This window comes from Penicillium angulare, assembly GCF_028827245.1.
Source record: "Penicillium angulare strain IBT 27051 chromosome Unknown utg000008l_segment0_segment0, whole genome shotgun sequence".
Classification (NCBI taxonomy): domain Eukaryota; kingdom Fungi; phylum Ascomycota; class Eurotiomycetes; order Eurotiales; family Aspergillaceae; genus Penicillium; species Penicillium angulare.
This window is the reverse complement of record NW_026623167.1, coordinates 1,963,621-1,986,283: the sequence shown is the minus strand read 5'-3', so window position 1 is coordinate 1,986,283 and position 22,663 is coordinate 1,963,621. Positions and strand designations below refer to the sequence as shown.

The following is a 22,663-nucleotide window of genomic DNA, read 5'->3' as shown; positions in this document are numbered from 1 at the left end:
ACGGGAAGTGAAGCGAATTTAATGTGTATCTTACATGTACTTGTAGACTATAATTGTAGTCTAGACTATACCCCGGAATAGTTCAACTTGAAGTTCTACGATGGCATGGATAGATGAACCCACAAATGTGGACTTTTAACCCACAATCTTACTATTCAAATCAATTGAAGAAGCTCAATTTTATTAATTATTAGATCGCTTAATTTTGCAAGGGCCTAAGCTTACACTAAATCCCATCTAGTGTGCCTGGACCCTACGGTAGTTGCTTCTCCCGTCCCCACAGACTTTAATCTCCATACCAGGTTGACGGGTCAGATCGATCTATATTTCACATTTGACATGTTCACCAGAACTTGCATTCGATATGCTCGATATACTTTCCCACACCGTGTACTTCGCCCCGTCCCGCCCAAATTCCAGGGTTTTGCTCCGTCCACGCGAACTCCCTCATGGTCTTAAATATGCGGTCTCCCTCCCCCTGCATGGATTGTCCAGAAGACTTAGTACAGGCCTTGCCTTTCTTCCTTGCCAGTGCCCGTGGATGTCTGAAATTGCCCGGTGAACACGACTCTCTTTACATGTTGCAGTCATTCATTTTATAATACTATCCCTATTATACCTTCATTCTGTATCTGCCTCGACCTATTTACTTCAATTTCGCACCTACCAGGCAATCGCTATCATGTTTTCCATTAAATTGCTATACACGCTAGCAGGCACTTCCATGATATCTCTCATTATCGTCACCATTCTCAATGCTCTCACCTACGGATCAATTCAATCCTTATCCTCACCTACCCGGACAACCGAGTTAGCCCCAGTGGCCTTAAGCGTGATCAGCTGCATGGCAATGATAATGCTCACCTTCCTTGTCCATCGAGAGATCCACCAAAACATCCAATGGCCCCGATGGAAGATCGGTATCTTATTCCTCACAATAACATACTTCATCGCCGCCACTGGTTCAACAGCAGGTACAATGGCCACAACCCATCCTACCCTGCCTTCACTGTGGATTGCACGATCTATCTTCTGGGGAATTTCAGTCTTTACAGAAGGATGCTACTGTGGCTATCTCCTTGTGATTTGCTTCCAGCCCAAGGCCGAGACTGCCTGGCCACGATCTTATACTCTCTCTCAAGAGCTGAAGGCTCTCCCCGAGTCCCCGTCTCCATCTCCATCTCCATCAGTGACAACCCCAACGCAAACACTCAGTGATCCTTATCCTGATATGAACCGCTTCGATACAAGACGGGGTTCACTACGAAAATATCCCCGACGATCTAATCGTTATTCAGGGGGCACATTATGTTTTGAACAGCATAAGCATGCCTCTTTCGATACGACCTCTACTGCATCAACAGCACCTACAACACCCACAGCACCACATCACGACACTAACGACCACCACAACCAACAACAACAACAACTTCAAATACCCAATGAGAACGATACTCGACCTCTCCGAGGCAGCAGCAGTATCCGCAGCCTACCTAGTCTCCGTATCCGAGACCAATCCCCACAGCTATCGCTCGACAATCTCCTCCAATCTCCATCGCCATCAGCATCAAGCTACAATCTGAACCTGAATCTCGACTCCCCCACAGCATCAATGGAAGCACTGGGATTCTCAACAGAAGACCGTATTCACCCTCTCTTTCGCGCAACGAGCCCTTGTCCCTCTCCTACCCCTAGTCCCGGAACGCGGGTGAAGGCGTCCCCCTCTGCCGGACAGACGATTACACATAAGACGGTGACTCGGATGCGATCCGCACGGTCCCTCCGAGAACATCGGAGTGGCTCGCCGTTTTTAAGTGAGGAGGAGAAGAATATGGCGCTTGTTCATGCGGGACATGTGCGGAGGAGTATTACACAGTATGAGAAGCGGTATGATTTGAATGAATCTCCTGATGAGTAGTTTTCCTTGTTCTCCCTCTTTCCCTCTTTTTCTTTTCCTTTTCTTACGAGTGTCATTCTTTGCCTTTCTTTTCCTTATGACTGCGATCTGATTCTTCGCTCTTTATTCTCTTGGCTGGATTTCTTATGGGTTCTGTATAATGTGCAGTGATGATGATCGGCGTTCTGTTTCTGTATATGAGTTTTTTGATCTCCTGGATCCGCCGTGCATACGGGAATGCACGGCTACGACAATGATGATGGATTCTTGGATATATGGATACAATGTTACTTTTCTATTTCTCTTATAACTCAAGGAGTACTCAGTATTCTGATTTTTCTCGGATCTCTCGGTTCAGTAGACTATACCGACTATACGACTGTCGTATGGGGAACGGTTCCGCCATCTTCGGCCGCGTTCGTCTGGTACAAGGTATTGTCACCAAGTGGGTCGGAAGAGGAGAAGAAGAGGCTGAATGGAGATTGAGGAGGATTAATGTGATTATGAGAGGGAGTATATATTTAATTATATATTTAACTATATTTAACTATGATCCTAGGTGTATTCTTTTAAATCAGGAGAGTAATTAGTCCGAGATCTCTCAGTATTTGTCTGTATTGTCGCAGTTGATCATAGACGCGCGGGAAATACCAAAATCCTCTGCAATTTACGACAATTTACAATTTACCACTTTTCTTCTCTTTCTCTGTCTTTGGCTCTACTTCTTCTTTTCTTTATTTTATCCTATTCTCCTCTATCAGAGTTACAGTACACTTCCCCAGCTGTTCCTCTGTTCCTCTGTTCCTCTGATCCCCTTGCATCCCATCAATCGCCACTTGTACTGATCTCTCCCCCCCCCCAAATCCACTTCTTTTACCCGTCAGATCCTGCGTCTCCGAGTAACAGAGTCTCATTCCTCCAACTTCTGGCAACTTTGGTAAGTGAACACCAGCAACCTCATAACTACTATCTCTACCTTTTTATCCTGTACTGTCCAATCCTCATCTCCCCATTCCTATCTCTCATCTCCCATCTCACCCTGTTCTTTTCCCCTGCGCGATTTAATTGTTATTTTTTCTATTCTTTTCTTCTTTTCCCCCCTGTGATCTCCGATCCCATCCCATCCCATCCCATCCCAGCCTGATTGACCCGTAAAAATTCCCCAAGTGAAGCCCAAGTTGGACCTCTCACGCTAAAGTCGGTCTAAATTCGTGTCTTTGTCTTGTATCTCTGCTTCCACTGTTGCCTCTAAGCTCTATCTCTATGCTTATGTGGTGATCTAACTGCCTAATTCCCAATTCGCTCTTGTGGCTAGTTTTCTATTTTTTCCCCCTGTTGCATTAGGTGACGATCATGTTGGATCTCCCTTCAGTCAACCATTCACTACAACACCAGTGAAGTTGAGGCTATTTTTCTGCTTTCTATTTCTGTCCTCAACTTCCACTTTGCTTTTCTTCCTTTACCATCTCATCCTCTTACTACCATCTACCTCCCCGTTTTTCTTGATTCTTTTCTATTCTACTCTCCTACCGTTGAACTTTCATCCTGTCCCTGTTCTTGGCTTGATTCTTTTCCTTTTTTCTTTTCCTATCACCACCACCCGTCTCTTCCTGTTTCAACCTCACTCGTCTGCAACCTCCCTTGCTAACATCGCATCCTCACAAAGACGTTAGCCATGGTGGGCCGACGAGGAAAAAGAGGCCAGGGCCCGGTCCATACCCCCAGCTTGGCCACGCGATCCACGCGCCGTGCTTCAGGTAAGTTATTTCATCCACCCTGCCTCTCCCCTTAATCAAAATTTGCATCTTGCTTTTCAACTTGCTCGATTCCTACTCCCCACTTTACCTAGCCACCAGCCACCACATCGACTAACCTCACCTAGACTCTTTCTCTGCTCCGGCTCCTCGCGCACGCGGGACCGGAAGAGGTGGCCGCGGAGGTGCTCGCAATGTAGCCCGGAATAGCCTCCCAGGCCCGGCATCGCGGGTGCCAGACTCTCCACCTCTCACGCGTATCATCAAACTAAAACTGAACCCTCCCAAATTGGCGGCTGCCTTGGGATTACCACCACCCGAACAGTCAAAGTCGGCAACGGCTTCAGCGCGTTCATCGGCGCAGAATCCGGAGACTCCGCGCAACACACGACGCTCTAAGCGCGCTATGGCTGTTCCGGAGTCATCCAGAAAGACTCGTTCATCAGCTCGAACCAGAGGTTCCGATGAAACCCCGCTTGAAAATGAAAATGAAAATGAAAATGAAAATGAAAATTTCTCTCCATCCAAGAGAATGGAACTTGATGACCATGATGAATTTGAAAATGGTCATGACTACGACTTGGCTTCATTTCCTCCCCAACCGCAAATCACTAAATCTTCTCAAACACCTGAAACCACTGGTCCATCCACCAACGCCATTCAAGAGGTGGAGGATCCTCACCAGACTGAAGATGAGCATTCAGCTCCTTCGGGGACTATGCAACCATCGCCTACAGAGGCAAGTGAGACTACCTCCGAGTTCCTGCCAACAAAGGTATCATCTTCACCGCGCCAAGGGCGAAAACGAGAACGCAAATCAATTGAACCGAAGACCGAATCTCACTCACCTGATCCGACAACAGCCAAGAAGCCCAAGCTGGAAGAAGATGTGAAAAACACCCCCGACATCACACTTGAAAATGGCATCGCAACTGAATCTCCTCCAATTCCAACTCCAACTGACGCCGGTGCTACCTCCACCGACAATGCACTGACTGCTGTCGCCGATGAACCACCAAAAGACGAACCCGCCCGAAGAGGTGGTCGTGGAGGCCGCGGTGGTATTCGTGGACGAGGCCGAGGCCGAGGTCGTGGTCGCGGTAGTCGTGGCGGTGCCATTGGACCATACCGTTCCGCAGTTCGTGCGCGCGGAGGTCGAGGCCGGGGTCGTGCTCGTGCAGCTGCAACGGCCCGTCGCGGCGGCAAGAGAATTGAAGATGAGATTTGGGACAGTGATAGTCGGAGACGATCTCCTTCACCTATTCCTGCTACTCAGGGCATCAAGGATCGCCAGGATCAGCTAGCGGCTTTGTTCAAGAAAGTTGGCCAGGCGCAACAGGTCGCATTGAACAAGTTGGCTGATCATACGATGACGAAACTTGCCCGTGATAAACATGCTCATTTGGACTGTCCTGAGTGGGCTCAGGTACAGCGGGATCTTCTTCAGTTCGAGCGCAAGGCTCTGAACCGTCTGAAGGCAGATCGCGATTTTAAAGTAGAATGCGATGAGAGGGTTTTCCAGGGCCAGATCTTCACGATCAAAAATACAGCTACGGTAAGCAGCCCTGTTTTATGTGAAAGGCTCATACTACTTCCCTCCCTCCCTTAGTTCCGGTTGTCTAACCTGATCGCCTAGAAGCACATCGATGATATCAAGGAAGAATTCGAAAAACTTAGTCGCGGAAAATACGTTGCATGGATGACCGGCCGAAGAGCAGCTGAAGATGATGAACATACTGAGACTGATGGATCTGACCCCCAATTTGAAGAGCCTCAGTATCTTTTCCGAATCGGCAAACCCGGAGCCAAAGAGGTCACGCGAGGCTTCATCTCAGAGTCTGTTCGTGAACCAGAAGGTGCAATTGCTTTTGATCTCGGCGACGACGATGCTTGGGAGGACTTCCTCCAGAAGGTCCGCATGGGTATCGATGTGAATCCTCAGATGCGAGCTTTGGATTCTGGAAATGATGTCGAGCACCAAGAGACGGTTGATCGAGCTATGGGAGTTCTATTGGAAGCCTCCAAGGCTATCAGCGAGCACGAAGCCGCCAACAACATCCCTACCGGCGGCCGGGTTAATTCCATCGACGGAACAGTCGAACAAGAACCACCCCGATCCCTGTTCATTCTCGCTGATATCGCTCTTGGTGAGCCACCACAAACAACCCAGCTTCCTCAGATGCGAACAGACCCAAATATGCCACCTTCTCATCGCCCTCTACTACACCAGCCCCAACATCAACATCAACCATCCCAGGCTCCCCCTCCACCTGGCATGTCTCATGGTCCAACAGATCCACGATCATTCATTTTGCCTCGGCCAACCCCAACTCAACAGCCTCGCCGTTTACTTCCAGCCCGTGGCCAGCTTGGTCTTCCTGACCCTTTTGCTATGAATGGTCCTCCTCAGCTTCCCCCGCCTCCAGGGTCTAACTTTGCTCGTCTTCCTCTGCCTGGTTATTTGCCTGGGCCTCCACCAGGTCATGGCCCACCACCGGGCCATGGTGCTCCACCTAATCAGGGACCCCCAGGACCTCCAGGCCCCCCTTCTATGTACTTTCCATCGCCTCATAGCCATGGACCGCCTGGACCACCGGGTCCTCCAGGATCTCACCAACCCCCTCCTCGTCGATACTAAAGATGAAGTATTGATACACCATCCCGCCTTCTAATTCACATAACACGCCATCCACAACATACAAACAATGTACCATCACACCCATCACTACGCATCTTGAGTAGCGAATTCTCAAAGATGAGGGCTTCTCTACATATTGCGCCTAATTCAACTCTAAAGGGTATCCGATTAATCACAATTGGTTAGAGATATTACTTCATATCCAGAAATACACAAGCCAATCCCATACGATATCCAATAGTCCGAGTTGATCACGGACATTACCAGTCCTATGTATTATCAACAATGACTCGTTTTCATTTGATTGCTTCGTTTCGACTCGAGCACCTACCTACTCGAGTCCATCTGCAGTCCCCAACCCAAACATGCACATGCACATGCACTTCAGTGTGAAGTGCACTGCACCACGACCTCCGAATGTACTTTACCTCTGTCTCTTCAGCGTCGGCGTTTTTCTTCTTCTTCTTCTGGCGTCTATTACCCTGGTCTGGTTAGGCTTCTTGTTTATCGCAGGATTTAGTTTTCATTTTCATATCCCAACTCGAAGAACTTTGTTCTTTATTGCGCCTTACATTTTGATTTTTTCCGCTGCTCGTTGGATCAGTTTTCATCGTCATGTCTTTCTCGATTTCTTGGATATCATAAAGAACATGTTGAGAACATGAAGATGTATGGATAGTTACCAGGAATTGACAATGTACATGGGCACACCGTATTCCTTCTCGTGTACCTAACTGTAAGTGTAACTGCATAATAACTGCATGCAATGCACATGTGTAGATGTGTACTACTTACAACAACCCCGTGTTAATTATGCAGTATTACTCATACACTAACAATAAAAATAATGAACAATAATAAAACTACTTAACAGCCCAACAACTCAGCCCCAAATTCAAATCGAGTCATCATCCTCTAGACCCGTAACGATGAGGCAGAATGACTCAAATAATACAAGTATCCGATACCTAGCCTACAGTGAAACTCACACACAAAATTATGTACCGAGTACATCCAATTCGTCTTCCATCTCCACCAAGCGGGGCAATCAGCCCCTCGCCCTGATTGGCTAAAGCTTTTGCTCTTTTTCAATCTTCATCCCACTTCACCATTTAAGATCTGCCCTCTGCCTCTGCTCGTACAATCTACAGTACAGTCTTTGTTGCCGATTTAGATTCACGTTCGGATCTCCTACTACCTACCTTTCTCTTCAGGATAATACCTGATCTCATCTTCTTTCCGGTTCCTCCGCCGTCATCGTGATACCCACTTGTTCAGACAGACTAGAAATATCCAACATGGCTGTTCGCGCGCAATTCGAGAACTCAAATGAGTGAGTTTTATACCTGGGTCGCTTGATGGATGGATTGGAAGGATACTGGAATGAATTGCACTGCACTGTAGTGCAGTGCAGTCTACCACATGCAGAAATGGAAGACAAGACGACAAGAAAAAAAAAAGCGAAAAAAAAGAAAAATTTCCTAAAAATCCAAAAATCCAATCCATCGCAGCGCATTAATGAAACCACCTTGAATAAAAAGACAAAAGCTAACATGAAATCAGGGTCGGTGTCTTCGCCCGCCTGACAAACTCCTACGCCATCGTCGCTGTCGGTGCCTCCGAGAACTTCTACAGGTATAACTCAACTCAGTGACAATCATGAAAGACAAAACATCTCTAACAACCATTAGTGTCTTCGAGTCTGAGCTTCAGGATGTCATTCCCATCTGCCACGCCACTATTGCCGGTACCCGCATCGTCGGTCGGTTAACAGTTGGGTATGTCTCTTCTCCTCTCCATCATTCCCATCCCACCATATCCATATCCATATCCTAGACAGAAACAAATCAAACAAAGCTAATAAAATCCCATAGAAACCGCAAGGGTCTCCTCGTCCCAACCACAACCACAGACCAAGAACTGCAGCACCTCCGCAACACCCTCCCCGACAGTGTAAAGATCCAAAGAATCGAAGAACGCCTCTCAGCCCTCGGAAACGTAATCTGCTGCAACGACCACGTAGCAATCGTCCACCCCGATCTGGAGCGCGAAACAGAAGAAATCATCGCCGACGTGCTAGGCGTCGAAGTCTTCCGCCAAACAGTAGCCGACAATGTCCTTACAGGCTCTTACATGTCTCTCTCCAATGCTGGAGGTATCGTGCACCCCAAAACCTCAATTAGAGATCAAGATGAGCTTTCTTCTCTGTTGCAGGTTCCGCTCGTTGCGGGTTCGGTTAATCGGGGATCTCCTGTTGTTGGTGCGGGTATGGTGGTTAATGATTGGCTTGCTGTTACGGGTTTGGATACTACTGCTACGGAGTTGAGTGTTATTGAGTCTGTTTTTAGACTTGGAGAGATGGCACCTGGTGGTGCTGGACAGGGTCCTAATAAGGAGAGTATTGTTGAGAGTTTCTATTAGATGGATTCTACTTCAATGTTACTACCTGCTTATTGGTAATGGATATCGCTAGTAGTGGATTTTACTAGTGAGATTTGATGAATGAAAATGCTTGATTTGGATTATATTATCATATTTTTGTCTGAGTACTATGGAGGTTTATGAAAAGTTTTGGGTTTTATTCTTGTTTCTGGTTGTATAGATCGTGGGTTTCAAGGTTATGTAGTAGGAAGCAAGAAGATTATATGCGAACTTGAATTATAGAATACTATTACATGATCTGATCCATCATCTATCTGTAAGTCCGAACAAAACAAACCTGCAGTGATCCAGATCAAAGTCTATCTACCTATTCAAACGAATAATCAAACATGATCAATATAAAGATAAAGGGAAAGGCGACCAACTCCTTAATTGCAACTATGATCGGGGTATTTGACAAAAATACAGAATAAGCATCTCGAAGAGAAGAAGACCAAGTAGATCGAGATGAGCAGAACAAAATAAAACGAAACGAAAGATAATTGGACTGGAAGTTGTTTGTCTTCAATGGGTAGTGTAGATAGGAAGGGGCCATGATACTGACCGCATAAGCAGAATCGAATCAAAATGAATCAGAATAAAATGGGCCAGCTGTATGATCATGCTCATGCTCAATGTGAATAAAATGCGAATAAAATGCAATGCAATGGAAACTTTTATCATACCTTCCCCTCTACATGGGTATGCGAGGGTATATCTTTTATTTCCACGTCTGGGCCTTTATACCCAGATTCAGATCCATCAAGGTTTCCCTTAGGGGATTCCTGAGGAGGAGGCGGAACCGATGGTGGTGTAATAGATTCCTCAACCCCTTTATCTTCCGCCTTGATATCATCTGTAATCGGTGGTGGAGGTGGAGGGGGTGGAGGTGTAGATTTCTGTCGTTTAGAAGGGGAACTGCCTCCTTCGTCGGGGGTAGGTTGGGCCTGGTCCTGGTCCAAGGAACCATCACGCTTGCGCTTAAGCGAGGCATATGCATCATCATCCATTGGTGAAGTCGCTGTGCCTGTCCCGGCAGAAGGCTCGGCTTCATCATCGGACATTCTCACATCGCCATCGTTGTCGCCTGTATCTGGCTTGACGGTACCGCTCTTCTTGGCTTTGGCTGCCTCGCGGTCCTTGTGTTTCTTCGCGGCCTTGTCGAAGAACTCTTTGCAGAACTTTCTCACGGTGTGGGTGTGCTTTTCGCTAATCTTGGTTGGATCTGTTACCCGGCCACGTTTGTAATCGCCGTCGACAAGTCTCCTAGCAGTCTAAGTTGGGAGGATTAGTATTCATGAAGAGCAAAGGGGGAAGGAGGCAGAAAAGGAGACTTACATCTTTGGCAAATCGCTTGAGATCTTCCTTCGGGATCTTGTTTTTATATTGATCCATGACGAACTTGATGTGAGGGTGAAGCTGAATGGTAATCAGTATTGGTACTTGCTCGTTGGCTGGAGATAATAAAGAAAGGAATTTCACATACAGTGTTCTCGTACAGCTTTCTTTGCTTCTGCTCATTAAGCTTCTTCCACCAGTCTCCCTCTTTCTTCTTCTCCGGTTGATCTGAAGGTTGCTGTGGTGTCCTGGGGGTGTCGCTTTTTTGATCTGAAGGAGTCTTGTCTTGGGACATGATTCCATCAATGATGTTTTGCAAAAGCGTATTATTGGTCTTGTTCACAGAAGGCTGAGCAGAGACAGCCGGGGCAATTGGTCGATTCCATGTCACCTCTTTCGAGGCAGAATAGTAGTAAACACGACCAGTTTCATCCTTGGCAGTATACCATCCCTCGGGTAGAGGCTGCGACTGTGGTGGTCGGATATTGCGACGACCACCAGGTCGAGGACGATTGTGATGAAGATCCCGCTGAAGATGGGGCTCTCCTCCCCGCCGACCCTTTGCAAGGTTCTGCATGTGTTGTGGCTCATGTGGTGCTGTATGAGGGGGAGACGCGGAGCGTTGACGCTGCTGCTCTCGGCCAGATTCACGACGCTCGAATTGGTTCACAGCTTGCTTTGGTTGCTCGCCTCGCTTCATGCGTGGGATACGATAGCCAACCTCTAGGTTGGCCCAGCTAGCCAAAAGCGTAGTGGCTTTGGTTGCAACACGCTCATCCTCGCATGTGGTAAAAGGTCGGATGGTATCTTCAATCTTTGAGTCGACGATCTTGTTCCGGGTAAGTCGAGGGAACTTATCCAGGATATCCAAGATCTGCATCAACACAACATTGTCCTCCTTCCACATGGCAAGCTGGGAGTTGAGAATCTGGTAACCGTGCATTTTCACGACTCGATTCCGTACTCTCTCATCATCACAGCGCTGAATACGGCCGAGCAGCTTGACAGCAATCCATTTCTCTTGACATTGCATAAGAGCGGCCATGACCTTGGTCACGCCGTCCTCATCCAGAGACTTGGGCTGCACACTGTCCACGTACTCCTCATCGTCTTCCTCAGTCTTCTTCTTCTTAGGACGGCGTGCCACCACGGTATCCCAAGCATCGGCATCGTCGATACCAAGGGCTTCGATCGTAACGTTCGAGAGTTTCGTAGCCCGTTCTGTCTGAGTCCGACCACCGATAAATCCAGTGCAGTTCTGTTCACCACAATAGCAAGGCTGCGGGTCGGCACCGTATCGATCAACGTTGTAGTTGAAAACCAGCTCCTCGCCAGCCTGTACAGCCCGTTCGGCGAAGATTCCCATCCGCATCTTCTCGCCCACAACCCATTTGTCCACATAACAGTTCGGGTTGCACGAGTGATTACAGAACCGGCCCAAGTTTCCCCGTTTGGTCGCGTCCACAAACTCTCCCTTGTTGAGCGACATGAAATAGAAATGACGGATTCCTTGGGCGTCATAATCTCTCCTTCGCCGTTGAAATTGGGACTCGCCCACCACCTCTCCAACATATTCGTAGATTAATTGATGAGCCTCCAAATTTGTCTCGGCTCGTAATCCATAGCCCTTGTCTCCAGTGTCGATAACCGATACCTTCGCATATTGTTTCTTTTGGAATCGTTGGTTTTGGCAGTCGGGGCCACAGCCGCAGTCACCCACGCACTCGATTTTGGTTGCTCGATTGATGCAGTCGGAGTCTTCACCACACGCTAGGTTCTGGCCGATCTCGGAATCTATTTAAATCCATGATAATAAGTAAACTGTGTATGAAAAGAGAGGTATGGAGGATAAGACTGGAGTAGGAAGAAGAGAGGAAACCGAGAAAGTGAAAGGGTGCCCTTGAACATGCCACGATACCACTTTCGCTCCTCCCAGCTGATGACCCAGCTTGTATCCCTCCAACTCTCATCGGCTGTACATGAAGAGAAGAAGAAAAGGGTAAAAAATTGAATAACGACAAGAAGACAAGAACAACAAGAATAAGAATAAGAACAAGAAGAATCACCTACCCCACTCCTCAGCACAATCACACTCCATTGCATGTTCCGTAAAGCCCATATATTTATTCGCATATGAGCACTGTTCGATCTTCTCGAACCCCCTCAGCGCCTCCTGAGTACTATCAGGCAAATGCGAAAACAACCGCGGCGCCCTCGGCACGACCTTCTGTGAAGCACTCCTCGACAGTCTGGGCGGCTGCCCAGGCTCCTGCTTAACGACGACGTCGCCGCCGACTTTTTTTTCTGTGTCCTCCATCTTCGGTTTCAGATCAGGAGTTGCAGTCGCGCTTTGACGAGGTAAAGGCGACCGAGAAAGGCGCGCAGGCTGGCCATTTTTTAAAGTGTCGGAACCATTGGCGGATGGCGAGTCCATGACTGCCTCGATATCATGGGAGTCCGTGCCATGGGCAGACATGACTGACCCGGACTACGGGGTGGAGGGAAGTGGAGTGAGAAAGAAGAAGATGAGTTGAAGAGATCAAAAGAGGAAGACTCAATTTCACAAATGGTTATTCCTAAGAAACTCAGACGTTATTCCCGTGTCGCGCGCGCTCACCGCCCACCGTCCACCGCGACTAGACTGCGCAAGGGGAAGCTTTCTTTTCTGTCCTGCTTCTGGTTCATCTGTTTTGCTTATTTTTTGATTCTCTGTGATCTGTGTGTTTCCTTTTGTCTTGAGGTATTGAAGAATAATGTTCTGGTCTTGAATTCTGGTTAGAGGTGATGTGGTCAGGTATGACGTTGAATGAGAGAAGAGATCACGAAGATCACGCGTGTGGATATCATTGACTGCCACTGACAGCGTTGAAGGGTCAGTCCCAGAGTGAAAAGATTCATCAGTGAAACTGATTGTTGAATTGTTGAGCTGGCTATAAAAATAGAATCGCATAATCATCTACATGAAGGCAGCTAAATATGCAAATATAAAATATAAGATATAAAATATGATAACTTGAATCTGGGAATAGTAGTGATAGTGAATATAAAGATAACCTCGATACATTGTCCCCAATGAATGTCTTTGTTCTCGGGGTTAGTCTCTGCCCAAGTACTAGGCATAGAAGAAAGAGAAAGAGAATCACAAAGAAAGACAAGGCGAGACAAAAGGCGAGAAAGGATGAAAAATGACATGCAGCTAGGGACAGCTAGGACAGCTAGGACAGCCACCAAATGCAGCTGAAACAGGATGGACGGGGAATGGTGAGTCTGGATGGAGCCTCTGGTCGCTAAGCCCTGCAGAGCCACGTCCACGGGCAGCTACGTGAAAGGTGCAGTACAATGAGTGGATAGGGATGAAGCATGAGGAGTGGGAGAGAAGCGAATGCATAAATTTCAGTCTGGGCGGAAATCGATTGGATGGGAATGAGTTGGATCAGAGTATCAGAGATTCATGCAGTAGGCAAACGGTGTCTGTGCGTTTTCTTTTGGAGATAATGAATTGAGACGGAGAAATAAATTAAATTTAAAATTTAAAATTTAAACTAAATAAGATAATAAGATAATTCAAAAGGGAACCTCGGTAACTGCGTATACCCCGTCAACTGTGCCACCGAAGTACATCTGTGCTGTACATCCTTATGAAGACCCAAAAAGGGGCATTATTGACATCATCATGGATGGATAATTGGATATTGTTTTTATTTTTTATTTTATTATTTCCATGTCCAGTACTGAGATCCTAAAGTACAGAGTACTGTACTGATCATCTCGGAATGATTCCATATTCCACCTGGGTATCCCAATTACTGCGAAGATAAGATCCAAACCACTGGGGTTTTTGGGTTATGTTTTATAATTTCTTTTCTTTCTGTAATCCTGTAAAGGGGATCGGCGGAGGAAGGAGACGACTCCGTACTTTGGGGGATTATTATGCACGAGGCCAGTTCCATGTGTTTCTATGCGGACAGCGAACGGCTCTAGGCTCAAACTATAGCCTCAAGAAGGAAAGGCTCACTGCACAGCGAAGTTTAGATCGGAGTGGACAGTGGACTAGTGGGGCGTACAGTAGGACTATTAACCTTGGAACCTGGAAGAACCTGGAAGGATAGAGGTGTAAATTAGGATACTTGGAATATAGATATAGATATAGAATAATTCTTACTCTGAATATTGATTCCCGGAAACTATATAATATTCTAATTCTAATCCCATCTCTACTCTGAATACTGTGGACTGCTGTGGACTGTTGTGGATGATTAGCTTCAACTAAGTCATGATCCAAAGTCCCGGGCCCCGCGCCACCTATCAGCACCTATCAGCGGGCCCGGGGCATTGCGACCACGGTTTCGTCGGGAAAAGCACTTGCTTCCCGCAGGATGTCCCTTGGCTCTGGAACTGCCAGGGCCAACCGTTTTCTGTGAGAGTTTCTACGACAGAGTTTATGTTACAGAGTTTCTGTTTTGGCCCCTATTCATGATGATTTGCATGATTCCAGGGGTACATAGTACATGCAGTGATGATGAGCCGATGAGCAGATGAAACAGATGAACTGTTAGTCTGATTGATTGGGAGTTGTTAAAAGATGGATCAAGATTTACAATTGTTGAGTATTCTATTTGTTTATTATTATTATTATTTTATTCTACAGTATATCCTCCCATGACTATGGATTCGGAGGAAAGAGCAAAAAAAAAGATTGACCCCACTCCTGCAACCCCTCGATCGTACTTTGGCATATAATAATAAATAGTATTTCTGATAATAATAATACCGTTAGAATTGGTTAACATCGGAAGATTCCAGGAAAAAGTAGATCTATGGAATTAATGTAAATAAAATATGAACAAATTCTTTTCATCCCTAATCCTAATCCTAATCCTAATCCTTATCCTTATTCCTTATTCCTTATTCCAATAATAATAATAATATTATAATAATCCTTAATACAGGTAATAGGTAATAGGTAATAATAATCCCCTGTTTCGAACTCTTCCAGAACACCTGAAACTGCCCCGGGCTCCATCGATCCCCACTCCTGCCCACTCCTGCCCACCGACACCCACTCCGTGCTGGGTCGCTCCTTCCGCGAGCCACTCACCTTGCACGTCTCCCCTGTATCCCGTAACTTGTAACCTGCAACCTGCAGCGCCCTGCAACTGGCAAACCATCTCCTTTTTATTCTCTCCCTCTAGTCATTTGATTTCTTTTTTCTTCTTTTTTCCTTTTTCTCATTTCCTAATTTAATATTGGCCCATTTCACCATTCCTGGATCCATTGAGTTGCTTGTTTGGGTGAAAATCGTTCTATATATAATTCTCCACGAACGACACCACATCACCTCCACCGGAACATCATCATACAGACAAACCAAGATTCTGGGAGCTCCTCTAACCCCCCGAGGTCCAAGTGTCCAAGAAATTACTGGATATTGAATTACACTTTACACGATCTCATCCACTGCCAGTGATCCCCCAAACAGTCATAGTCCCTGCAGCTTTCCCGGTCCAACGCGCGCTGTCTCCTGCGCGATCCCGGCTGTTCAAGTCCCCAGGACCAATTCTCAGCCGGGAATTCCATACGAACTTGTCTTTTACTTCTCTCTCCCCATTTCCACTGGCTGTAAAGCCTCCATTTCTTCTTTCTCTGTCCCTCTCTGTCCCTCTTTTTTCATCTTTTTGTCTTCTGCCTGCCTCGTGGGAGGATGGCCACATAAGAATTCAATCTTTTTCGTCCTTTTTTTTTTTTTTTTTTTTTTTCCCCCCTTCATTTTTATGATTCTTTCCTTTGGTGCTTCTTGACTCTAAGTCTGCACAATTCGTGTACACGATTCTATTGAGAATAAGAAATTGGTGGTGCTTTTTTTTCTTTATTATTTTTTTCTATTTTTTCCCTTTTTCTTCCTGGACCCGCCATTCGCTCCGATTGAATTCTTGATTTAGCTGGGAGGTTGTTTAATTGTCGTTCTTTCTAATATTGCGATTGCACTGCTATTTACTGTGGCTCCTATCCTTTTTTCACGGTCTCAATTCCTTCACCTCGTTCGCTTCCATGGGATATGTCGAATCCACCTGATAGGCCATGGACCGAGGAGGAGAGAGTAAGTTCCAGGTAGCTGCTTAAAAAAAAACACATAACTAACGTGCTCATTAGTATTTCTTGCTCACTGAGATCCTCAAGAAAGCTGGCATCCCATCTAGCCTTCTGGTTCGCCTCATCCATGAACATCATATCCAACCCAGTTGGGGGGATATTCCTCTCCCGCCAGGTACTATCAACCACACACCCCTCCACACCCGCCTTCTCCGGCCAATTTCTATTTTGTTGATATTTTTTTGAATATCAATTTTTTTTTATATATATGAAAATATCGGCTCAATGGCAATCAATCTCGCTTATGATCTCCCCTCTAATCAACTCATCAGGTCGCTCCGTGAATTCATGCAGAATAGCTTTCGATACTATGCAAGCCCATTTCCAACCATATCCACCGGCTGCGCCTGCTGCGCCGGCCACAGCACCAGTTGTGCCCGCCACCATTCAAATGCCTCGCCCCGATATGACTCGGGCCTCTGCACCGCCCGTCGATCCCAACCTGCGCAAACGACCGCTGTACGCCTCCGATAAACCGCGCGCCATTCAACCGAGACCCCCAGCCAGTGTCGCCTCGTACAGCAGTGAAAGTGGCGCATCCGCTCAGCTCTCTCCACGACTAGATGGTGCTCATGGCGAACCTCCTCGGAAACGAGGACGTCCAAGTAAAGCAGAGACCGAACGACGAAAAGCTGCCGCCGAAGCTCGCGGCGAGACCTATCCACCTCCTCGAAGGTCTGGTTCCGGACGACTGAAAATCTCATCGCCTAACAATTCTCGCGCCCTTCCAATTACTTCTTATGCACATGTCCACGGCAGTATCGCGCACCCATTACATGGGCATAGTTCAAATTCTATTCCATATGATCCCTCTGCAGGTCGGCCTTTAGCGCCTGCGCCGAGTTTACCACTGGGTAATATGGATGAACGTCGTGATATGCCTGGACGCGCGATGGGACCTAATTTACGAGAATTACCTCGTCCACAGGAGATGGGCCATCAGATGAACCACCCGCTACCCTCTCCGCATGCTCTTCAACTTGGTCCTCCGGATTCAATTCCTAGATTCAATAGTAATCCCGGCGAACGCGGCTCGTTCAGTGCTATCCCACCAGATCGATTCTCTCCAGATAGCGGTCGTCGAGACTCAGTGACAAGTAGAGGGGATCCGACACCTCAAGGTCCTTTCTCCGAGCCACGAGCAAGTACCACGCCAGGCGAAAAACCTCGATAGCTCAATCTTGTACCTCGGTTAAGCCGTATTCTTGTCTATGAGTAGTCCCGTGTTCAAATTCTCAACTACATTGACAAGAAAGAGATCAAGAAAGAAAAAGAAAAGAAAATATACACAAAAAAAGAACACCAAAAAAGGCCACGAGAAAGCCTCGCCGTACTTCGCCCTTCAAAACAAAACCTCACCACCTACCTCCCCATCCTCCCTCCAAACTGTCCATCCTTCATTGACATTTCTGAATTTCGCAACTCCGGGTTACCCGCCCAGCCACGCTCCCATGAATCCAATGATGAACAATAGAAAGCGTTCATATTGCGCCTGTTTGCGTTTTTGTGTCTGCTGCGTTAGCGTTTTGCCCTCTGCCCTCTGCTCTCAGCGATTCGATTTGACGACTCAATATACGAGATTCGATTTCTCAACCTCAACCTCGTCCTTTGCGTTACGTTCGTTCATTCCGTAACAACTGAGTTCATTCTTTCCAACCTTGAACCTTGGACCTTGGACCTTGAACCTTGAACCCCACTACGACTACGACACTCTCTTTCAATTTTTCTTGCGGTCCTGATCTCCCCTCGCACCACTTATCCTGCAAATGTGTCCATGATCCACGTTCGATGAAGATTACGGCTTCTTCCGCTTGCAATGCAACCTCAGACTTTCAACGATCAAAACGATTAATGTCAGGTAAATTAAATGCTAACGCAAATGCGAATGCTCTGCATCTATCTGTCTATGTTATTGCCTATGCTTCAGCCCAGCTAGGCTGACTTACTTCTTCTATTTCACTTCTGCTCTCTGCAACTGCAAATCTGCTTCTAGCTGATTCATGCCCTTTTCTTCTTCTGATTCTTGCTGCCAGTCTAGCGTGATGTGACATGCTTCTACGAATGTCTTGTGTCTTCCATGGCGAGGCGACAGCTATAGCCTTGAGCCTTTTCTTTCTTCTTTTCTTCCTCTTTTTTCTATCTGCTTCTCATATCTTCCCTTCCTTGGTCCGATTTGGTCACTGATCATATTACATTCTACCGATCTGCTCGTCTTGTATTATCTAATGACTCAAACCTTACCTCATGCTGACGATCAGCACATGCACTATGTTTCTGCTTTTCGTTCTGATCCTACATACTACCTGGATCCACGATTTCGCGCCCTACCCGAGGGCTCATGATACAGATCAACTTTTTTGCTCGCGTTTTTTGGTTTTGGTTTTCTTCTTCTTCTTTCTTCTTTCTTCTGGTTATGTCGTCTATCATGACGCTTGTAAGATATGGATTGATATTTAATGTACAGCCGAGCTTTGCTCTTTCATCCATACAATCTATTCAATGATTATTCTGATCAAATACTTAGAAATATGTAGATATTGTCATGATATATATCAAATATAAACTTGTTCCAAGTTTGTGGCTTTTGGTTTCTTTGCATTGTACACAGTAGGAATCGCTGGTGGGTACTAAGTATACCAGGCTCTATGTGGTCATGTACTCTGGACTCGGACTATCTAATATAGACACTACGAAATCACTAGATATAACTCAATACAAATATAAGTACCACGTTCATATCCAAATCCACAAGTACGTACTATCCCATCCGTACCCTCATCTTCTTGGAAATCAACCCTGTACTCCGCACAGCCACACCCCTTACAGACAGACAAGAATCAATACGAACGTAGAACAAGAAACAGACAGAAAATCAAGAACATCGTGTAACCATGGTCAGTGGATCAAATATACAAACACCAATAAGCGCCAACTCTCATGTACGTGTATGCATCTCGCTGAATTTGATAGATCATACATAGCGTGGGGAAAGTCGAAGCAAAACTCGACGATGAACGGGGCTCCGATCTACTGCAGTCTGAGTCTTAAAATTTGTATTCATTATGAGACTGTAGAGGCGGTTTATTTATTAGAACTGGGAGAACTAATATCTATTTGTGATACTGGAGTATATGCAAAGAGGATAAGTCCTGCGAAATTGATTCATGAATTTGTACAGCCATGCGAACTGAACTGAACTGGTTAATGCGCTAGACCAGATCGAGGAGATATGCAGATGCAAGTTTACAGGAAACGCGAAAATACAGGGAAGAAGAAATAGAAAAAGAAATAAAAAGACAAAGAAATAGAAAAGGAAAAAGTAGAGGGGCAGGAATGGAAATGAAACTTTCAGGCAACCAGAATATCGAACAAGTTATCATATCACGGGTGGCTCCAGCTCGTTCCTTGTCAGCCATCTTCTTACCTTGTTGAAATTGAAAATGATGATCTCATTCAGTGAGCTTTCCATGCGCACGACTGAGAATTTTTCGCAGTTGAGCTCTGGAGTCTTCACCAGTAGAAGTTTCCGTGACAGGCACACCTGTTGCTTCGAGAGATGAAGATTCCGGACCTGGAATAGATTGTGGTCGAATTGTCGAGGCAGGTGGATTAGAAGGCCGGCGCTCAGTAGGAGTAGGCTTAGGCTTATCCTCTACTACTTGATCTTGATCTTGTTGTGACTGCAATGGCTCCGAGTCTCCGGCTTCTTTCTTCTGTTCGATCTGGTTGCGAAGCAAGCTTACAGCCGCACTAAATGCTGAGGCTGGGCTGTTTTTGCCTCCTGGGCTGAGCGCTGGCGAGGAGAAGAATCTTTTAGTCCCGGTTTGCAGGTCAATTGCTTTATCTTTGGCGAAATGCATCACATCATCTTTGTTTTCGATTCGGCGTGTTAAGAAGACCTTTGGGCTTGGACCGGGGAATGTGCGATTGGAGCTGGAGGAATTGATGCGCTCGAGCTCGTTCCGATAAGCTGTTTCATAAATGTCGAATTCGGCAGCACCGGGAGATTCGCTAACCATGTGCACGGGTTCGATCGCTGAGTCCTGATATAGATCTTCGTCCATACTCTCTGGCTCGGCAACTAGAGGTGCGGGATCCCTCCCGATGTTGAGATCAGTGGGTTCCTGTGAAGAGCCTGTATATGTTGACGGGCCGATATGGAGGAATGTGAATTCATCCTCTAGTGGATCCCTAGCATGGCCACGAGTTCCTTCAATGCTACGCTTGGTAGTTGCTGAACTGGCTCGTGATAATGGCAGCGGCGATCCAGACTGAGAATGTGAATATGCTTCATGTCCGAAATCAGGCTTACCCGGGGACCTCCCATTATGAATTGACCCCGAGTCTTTCCTTTCTGGCTCAAAGACTCCACTCAGTCGTTTGCTACCACCAGGAGACTGAGTTGGCAAGGACGAAAAGCTCGCTGACTCACTGTTCCGTGAGCTGCTTCGATGGTCTTGTGATTCCGACGACAACAAAGGATGTTTCCCCAAGATCTTGCGGAGGCCACCGCCAACCGGTCCCTGATTTGAGGGAGTATGTTCTTGAAGTCCAACCGATGGGAAATCATCATCGGCGTCCATCTCCATAGGTGGCTCAACAAAGTGGGCTTCAATATCTTCACCCAGAATACTTTGCATAATTGGAGCTCCTTTGTTCGGGTCGACTAGCTGTTTAAAGTTCCTGACGGCTTTCATCTACAAACTGGGTTAGTAAAAAGAACCCCGGGGGGGGGGGGGAAGCCATCTTGAGACTAATTCTAGAAACTTACCAGCGTCATGACATGGCTTATGCTTTTGGTAATAGCGGCATTCATTTCGGCCTCGGTTGGCGGCTCGACATTATGAGCTGTGTTTTCTTCTTCAGACAAAAGAGGATCGGTTTCATCCCTAGTCACCCACGAGTGTTCCTGAACAATGAAATCAGAACGGTCCAAGGCATTGCAATATTGACAAGACTTACCCTTAACTGAGGCATAGTGATTCGTTTTGCCGGATCCTTTTCCAAAAGACGATTGATCAAATCCTCGAAACGTTCATCGTGCTCATCATCGCATTTCACTTGATCGTTCCTGATACTCTCATACAACTCGAAAATACTCGCCTTCTCGAAAGGCAACTTGCCATACCGGAGACAATAAAGGGTAACACCCATAGACCAGATGTCAGTCGCTTTCCCTGACACATCGCCATGTCTCACAACACATAGCTCTGGCGGAAGGAATGCAGGTGAGCCAGCCGACTTGGCCGTGAACATATCTGAATCCTTTGCAAACATTTCCGAAACGCCAAAATCCACTACTTTCAGCACACCGTCGTTGGTCACAAGACAATTGTCTGGTTTAATATCACGGTGCACAATCCCTTGCGCATGCAGATATTCGATCCCTAGAATCAGATCGCGAAACCAACATCGACATTGATCGTCATCATAAGGGTCAGCTTGTTCCTCTAAGCCGACTTTCATGACCACGCCCTTCTTGCACATTTCCATGACCATGTATAGGGAGTCTTCGGTCGGGTCATCCAACACCTCAATCAACGATACCAGATTGTTGTGGTTGAGTTTCTTCATGATCGCAATCTCCTCCTTAATCAGATAGAGTGGGTTTTTGGCAGTCTCGCTATCGTCCTCAGACGGATGTCTATGCAATGGTGAATTGGGTAAGTTCAATCCAGTGCCATGTCGTCGAGGCCCTCGAGGTCGTCGCAACATATGCGATTGTGCGCGTTTCTTCAATCGGGATTTGGAAAACTCTTTCACTGCCTATTATACGATATTTGCGCACATGGTTAGCCACCATTCTTCTGCAATCAATTCACACTTCAAGATCACGATTGCAAGTTCTCTTGCTCATTGCCCATGGGATTCAGAACGGGTAACATCATACAAATTCATTCCCATATTGATCCGCCGCCAAATGGACAGCGCCGAAAGATCCTCGTCCAATCTCTTGCTTAATTATGTATTGATTGATGTGATGCTCAGCGGCGCCATCGTCTTGGCTCGTCGTATATTGGGAACGGGCGTCCAGTGTTTCCTAATTACAACATGATCAGTCTTGTCGAGTCTGCCATGTACCAAAAGTCACCATAATCTACCCACCTTCACTGGACGCCTGGATCTGGGGTTTCTTCGTCGATGTCGGTCAAGACTTTCGTAAGACGCGGCGGAACTAGATTACACAAGAATTTGAGTCAGACATCTATGGCGACTTGTGAAACAATGGTCCTTTTTTGTTTTCTTATATTTTTCTTTTTTCCCCATGTTTCTTCTGGCGTTCGTTCGGAGCTTACTCAACTCGGGTCGGAGGTGGTCGTGGGTCTCCCGACTCATCACCTGGTGATTCCAGCCCAGGTTCCGCAGAGACCTGGCCTGGAGTCTCGAGGTGTTCATTCATTGAGGGGACATATGATATTGCGAAAATGGCTTGAGAAAAAAAAAATAGAGGCGTTTGCGTAAAAG

General features: G+C 46.6%; 7 protein-coding genes across 7 annotated transcripts; 4 read left to right on the top strand and 3 right to left on the bottom strand.

Moving 5' to 3' along the window:
- Positions 1–682: 682 nt before the first annotated feature.
- N7478_011408 (uncharacterized protein) lies at positions 683–1,918 on the top strand (the record flags this gene model as incomplete). Its single annotated transcript, XM_056927622.1, has 1 exon — positions 683–1,918. One exon carries the CDS (start codon positions 683–685, stop codon positions 1,916–1,918), a length of 1,236 nt encoding a protein of 411 aa, XP_056774670.1.
- Positions 1,919–3,572: 1,654 nt separating this feature from the next.
- N7478_011407 (uncharacterized protein) lies at positions 3,573–6,289 on the top strand (the record flags this gene model as incomplete). Its single annotated transcript, XM_056927621.1, has 3 exons — positions 3,573–3,654; positions 3,780–5,206; positions 5,288–6,289. The coding sequence occupies 3 exons, from the start codon at positions 3,573–3,575 to the stop codon at positions 6,287–6,289; spliced, it is 2,511 nt and encodes an 836-aa protein (XP_056774669.1).
- Positions 6,290–7,587: 1,298 nt separating this feature from the next.
- N7478_011406 (translation initiation factor 6) lies at positions 7,588–8,710 on the top strand (the record flags this gene model as incomplete). Its single annotated transcript, XM_056927620.1, has 4 exons — positions 7,588–7,622; positions 7,853–7,924; positions 7,981–8,067; positions 8,164–8,710. The coding sequence occupies 4 exons, from the start codon at positions 7,588–7,590 to the stop codon at positions 8,708–8,710; spliced, it is 741 nt and encodes a 246-aa protein (XP_056774668.1).
- Positions 8,711–9,390: 680 nt separating this feature from the next.
- On the bottom strand, positions 9,391–12,524 carry set2 (SET and WW domain protein; the record flags this gene model as incomplete). The annotated part of the gene is made up of 4 exons (XM_056927619.1): positions 9,391–9,984; positions 10,049–10,129; positions 10,197–11,842; positions 12,119–12,524. 4 exons carry the CDS (start codon positions 12,522–12,524, stop codon positions 9,391–9,393), a joined length of 2,727 nt encoding a protein of 908 aa, XP_056774667.1.
- Positions 12,525–16,051: 3,527 nt separating this feature from the next.
- Positions 16,052–16,273, bottom strand: N7478_011404 (uncharacterized protein; the record flags this gene model as incomplete). The annotated part of the gene is made up of 2 exons (XM_056927618.1): positions 16,052–16,160; positions 16,188–16,273. 2 exons carry the CDS (start codon positions 16,271–16,273, stop codon positions 16,052–16,054), a joined length of 195 nt encoding a protein of 64 aa, XP_056774666.1.
- Positions 16,274–16,508: 235 nt separating this feature from the next.
- Positions 16,509–17,372, top strand: N7478_011403 (putative AT DNA binding protein; the record flags this gene model as incomplete). Its single annotated transcript, XM_056927617.1, has 1 exon — positions 16,509–17,372. One exon carries the CDS (start codon positions 16,509–16,511, stop codon positions 17,370–17,372), a length of 864 nt encoding a protein of 287 aa, XP_056774665.1.
- Positions 17,373–19,647: 2,275 nt separating this feature from the next.
- On the bottom strand, positions 19,648–22,598 carry N7478_011402 (serine/threonine-protein kinase; the record flags this gene model as incomplete). The annotated part of the gene is made up of 6 exons (XM_056927616.1): positions 19,648–20,895; positions 20,970–21,107; positions 21,161–21,964; positions 22,089–22,238; positions 22,304–22,373; positions 22,495–22,598. The coding sequence occupies 6 exons, from the start codon at positions 22,596–22,598 to the stop codon at positions 19,648–19,650; spliced, it is 2,514 nt and encodes an 837-aa protein (XP_056774664.1).
- Between the last annotated feature and the right edge of the window lie 65 nt (positions 22,599–22,663).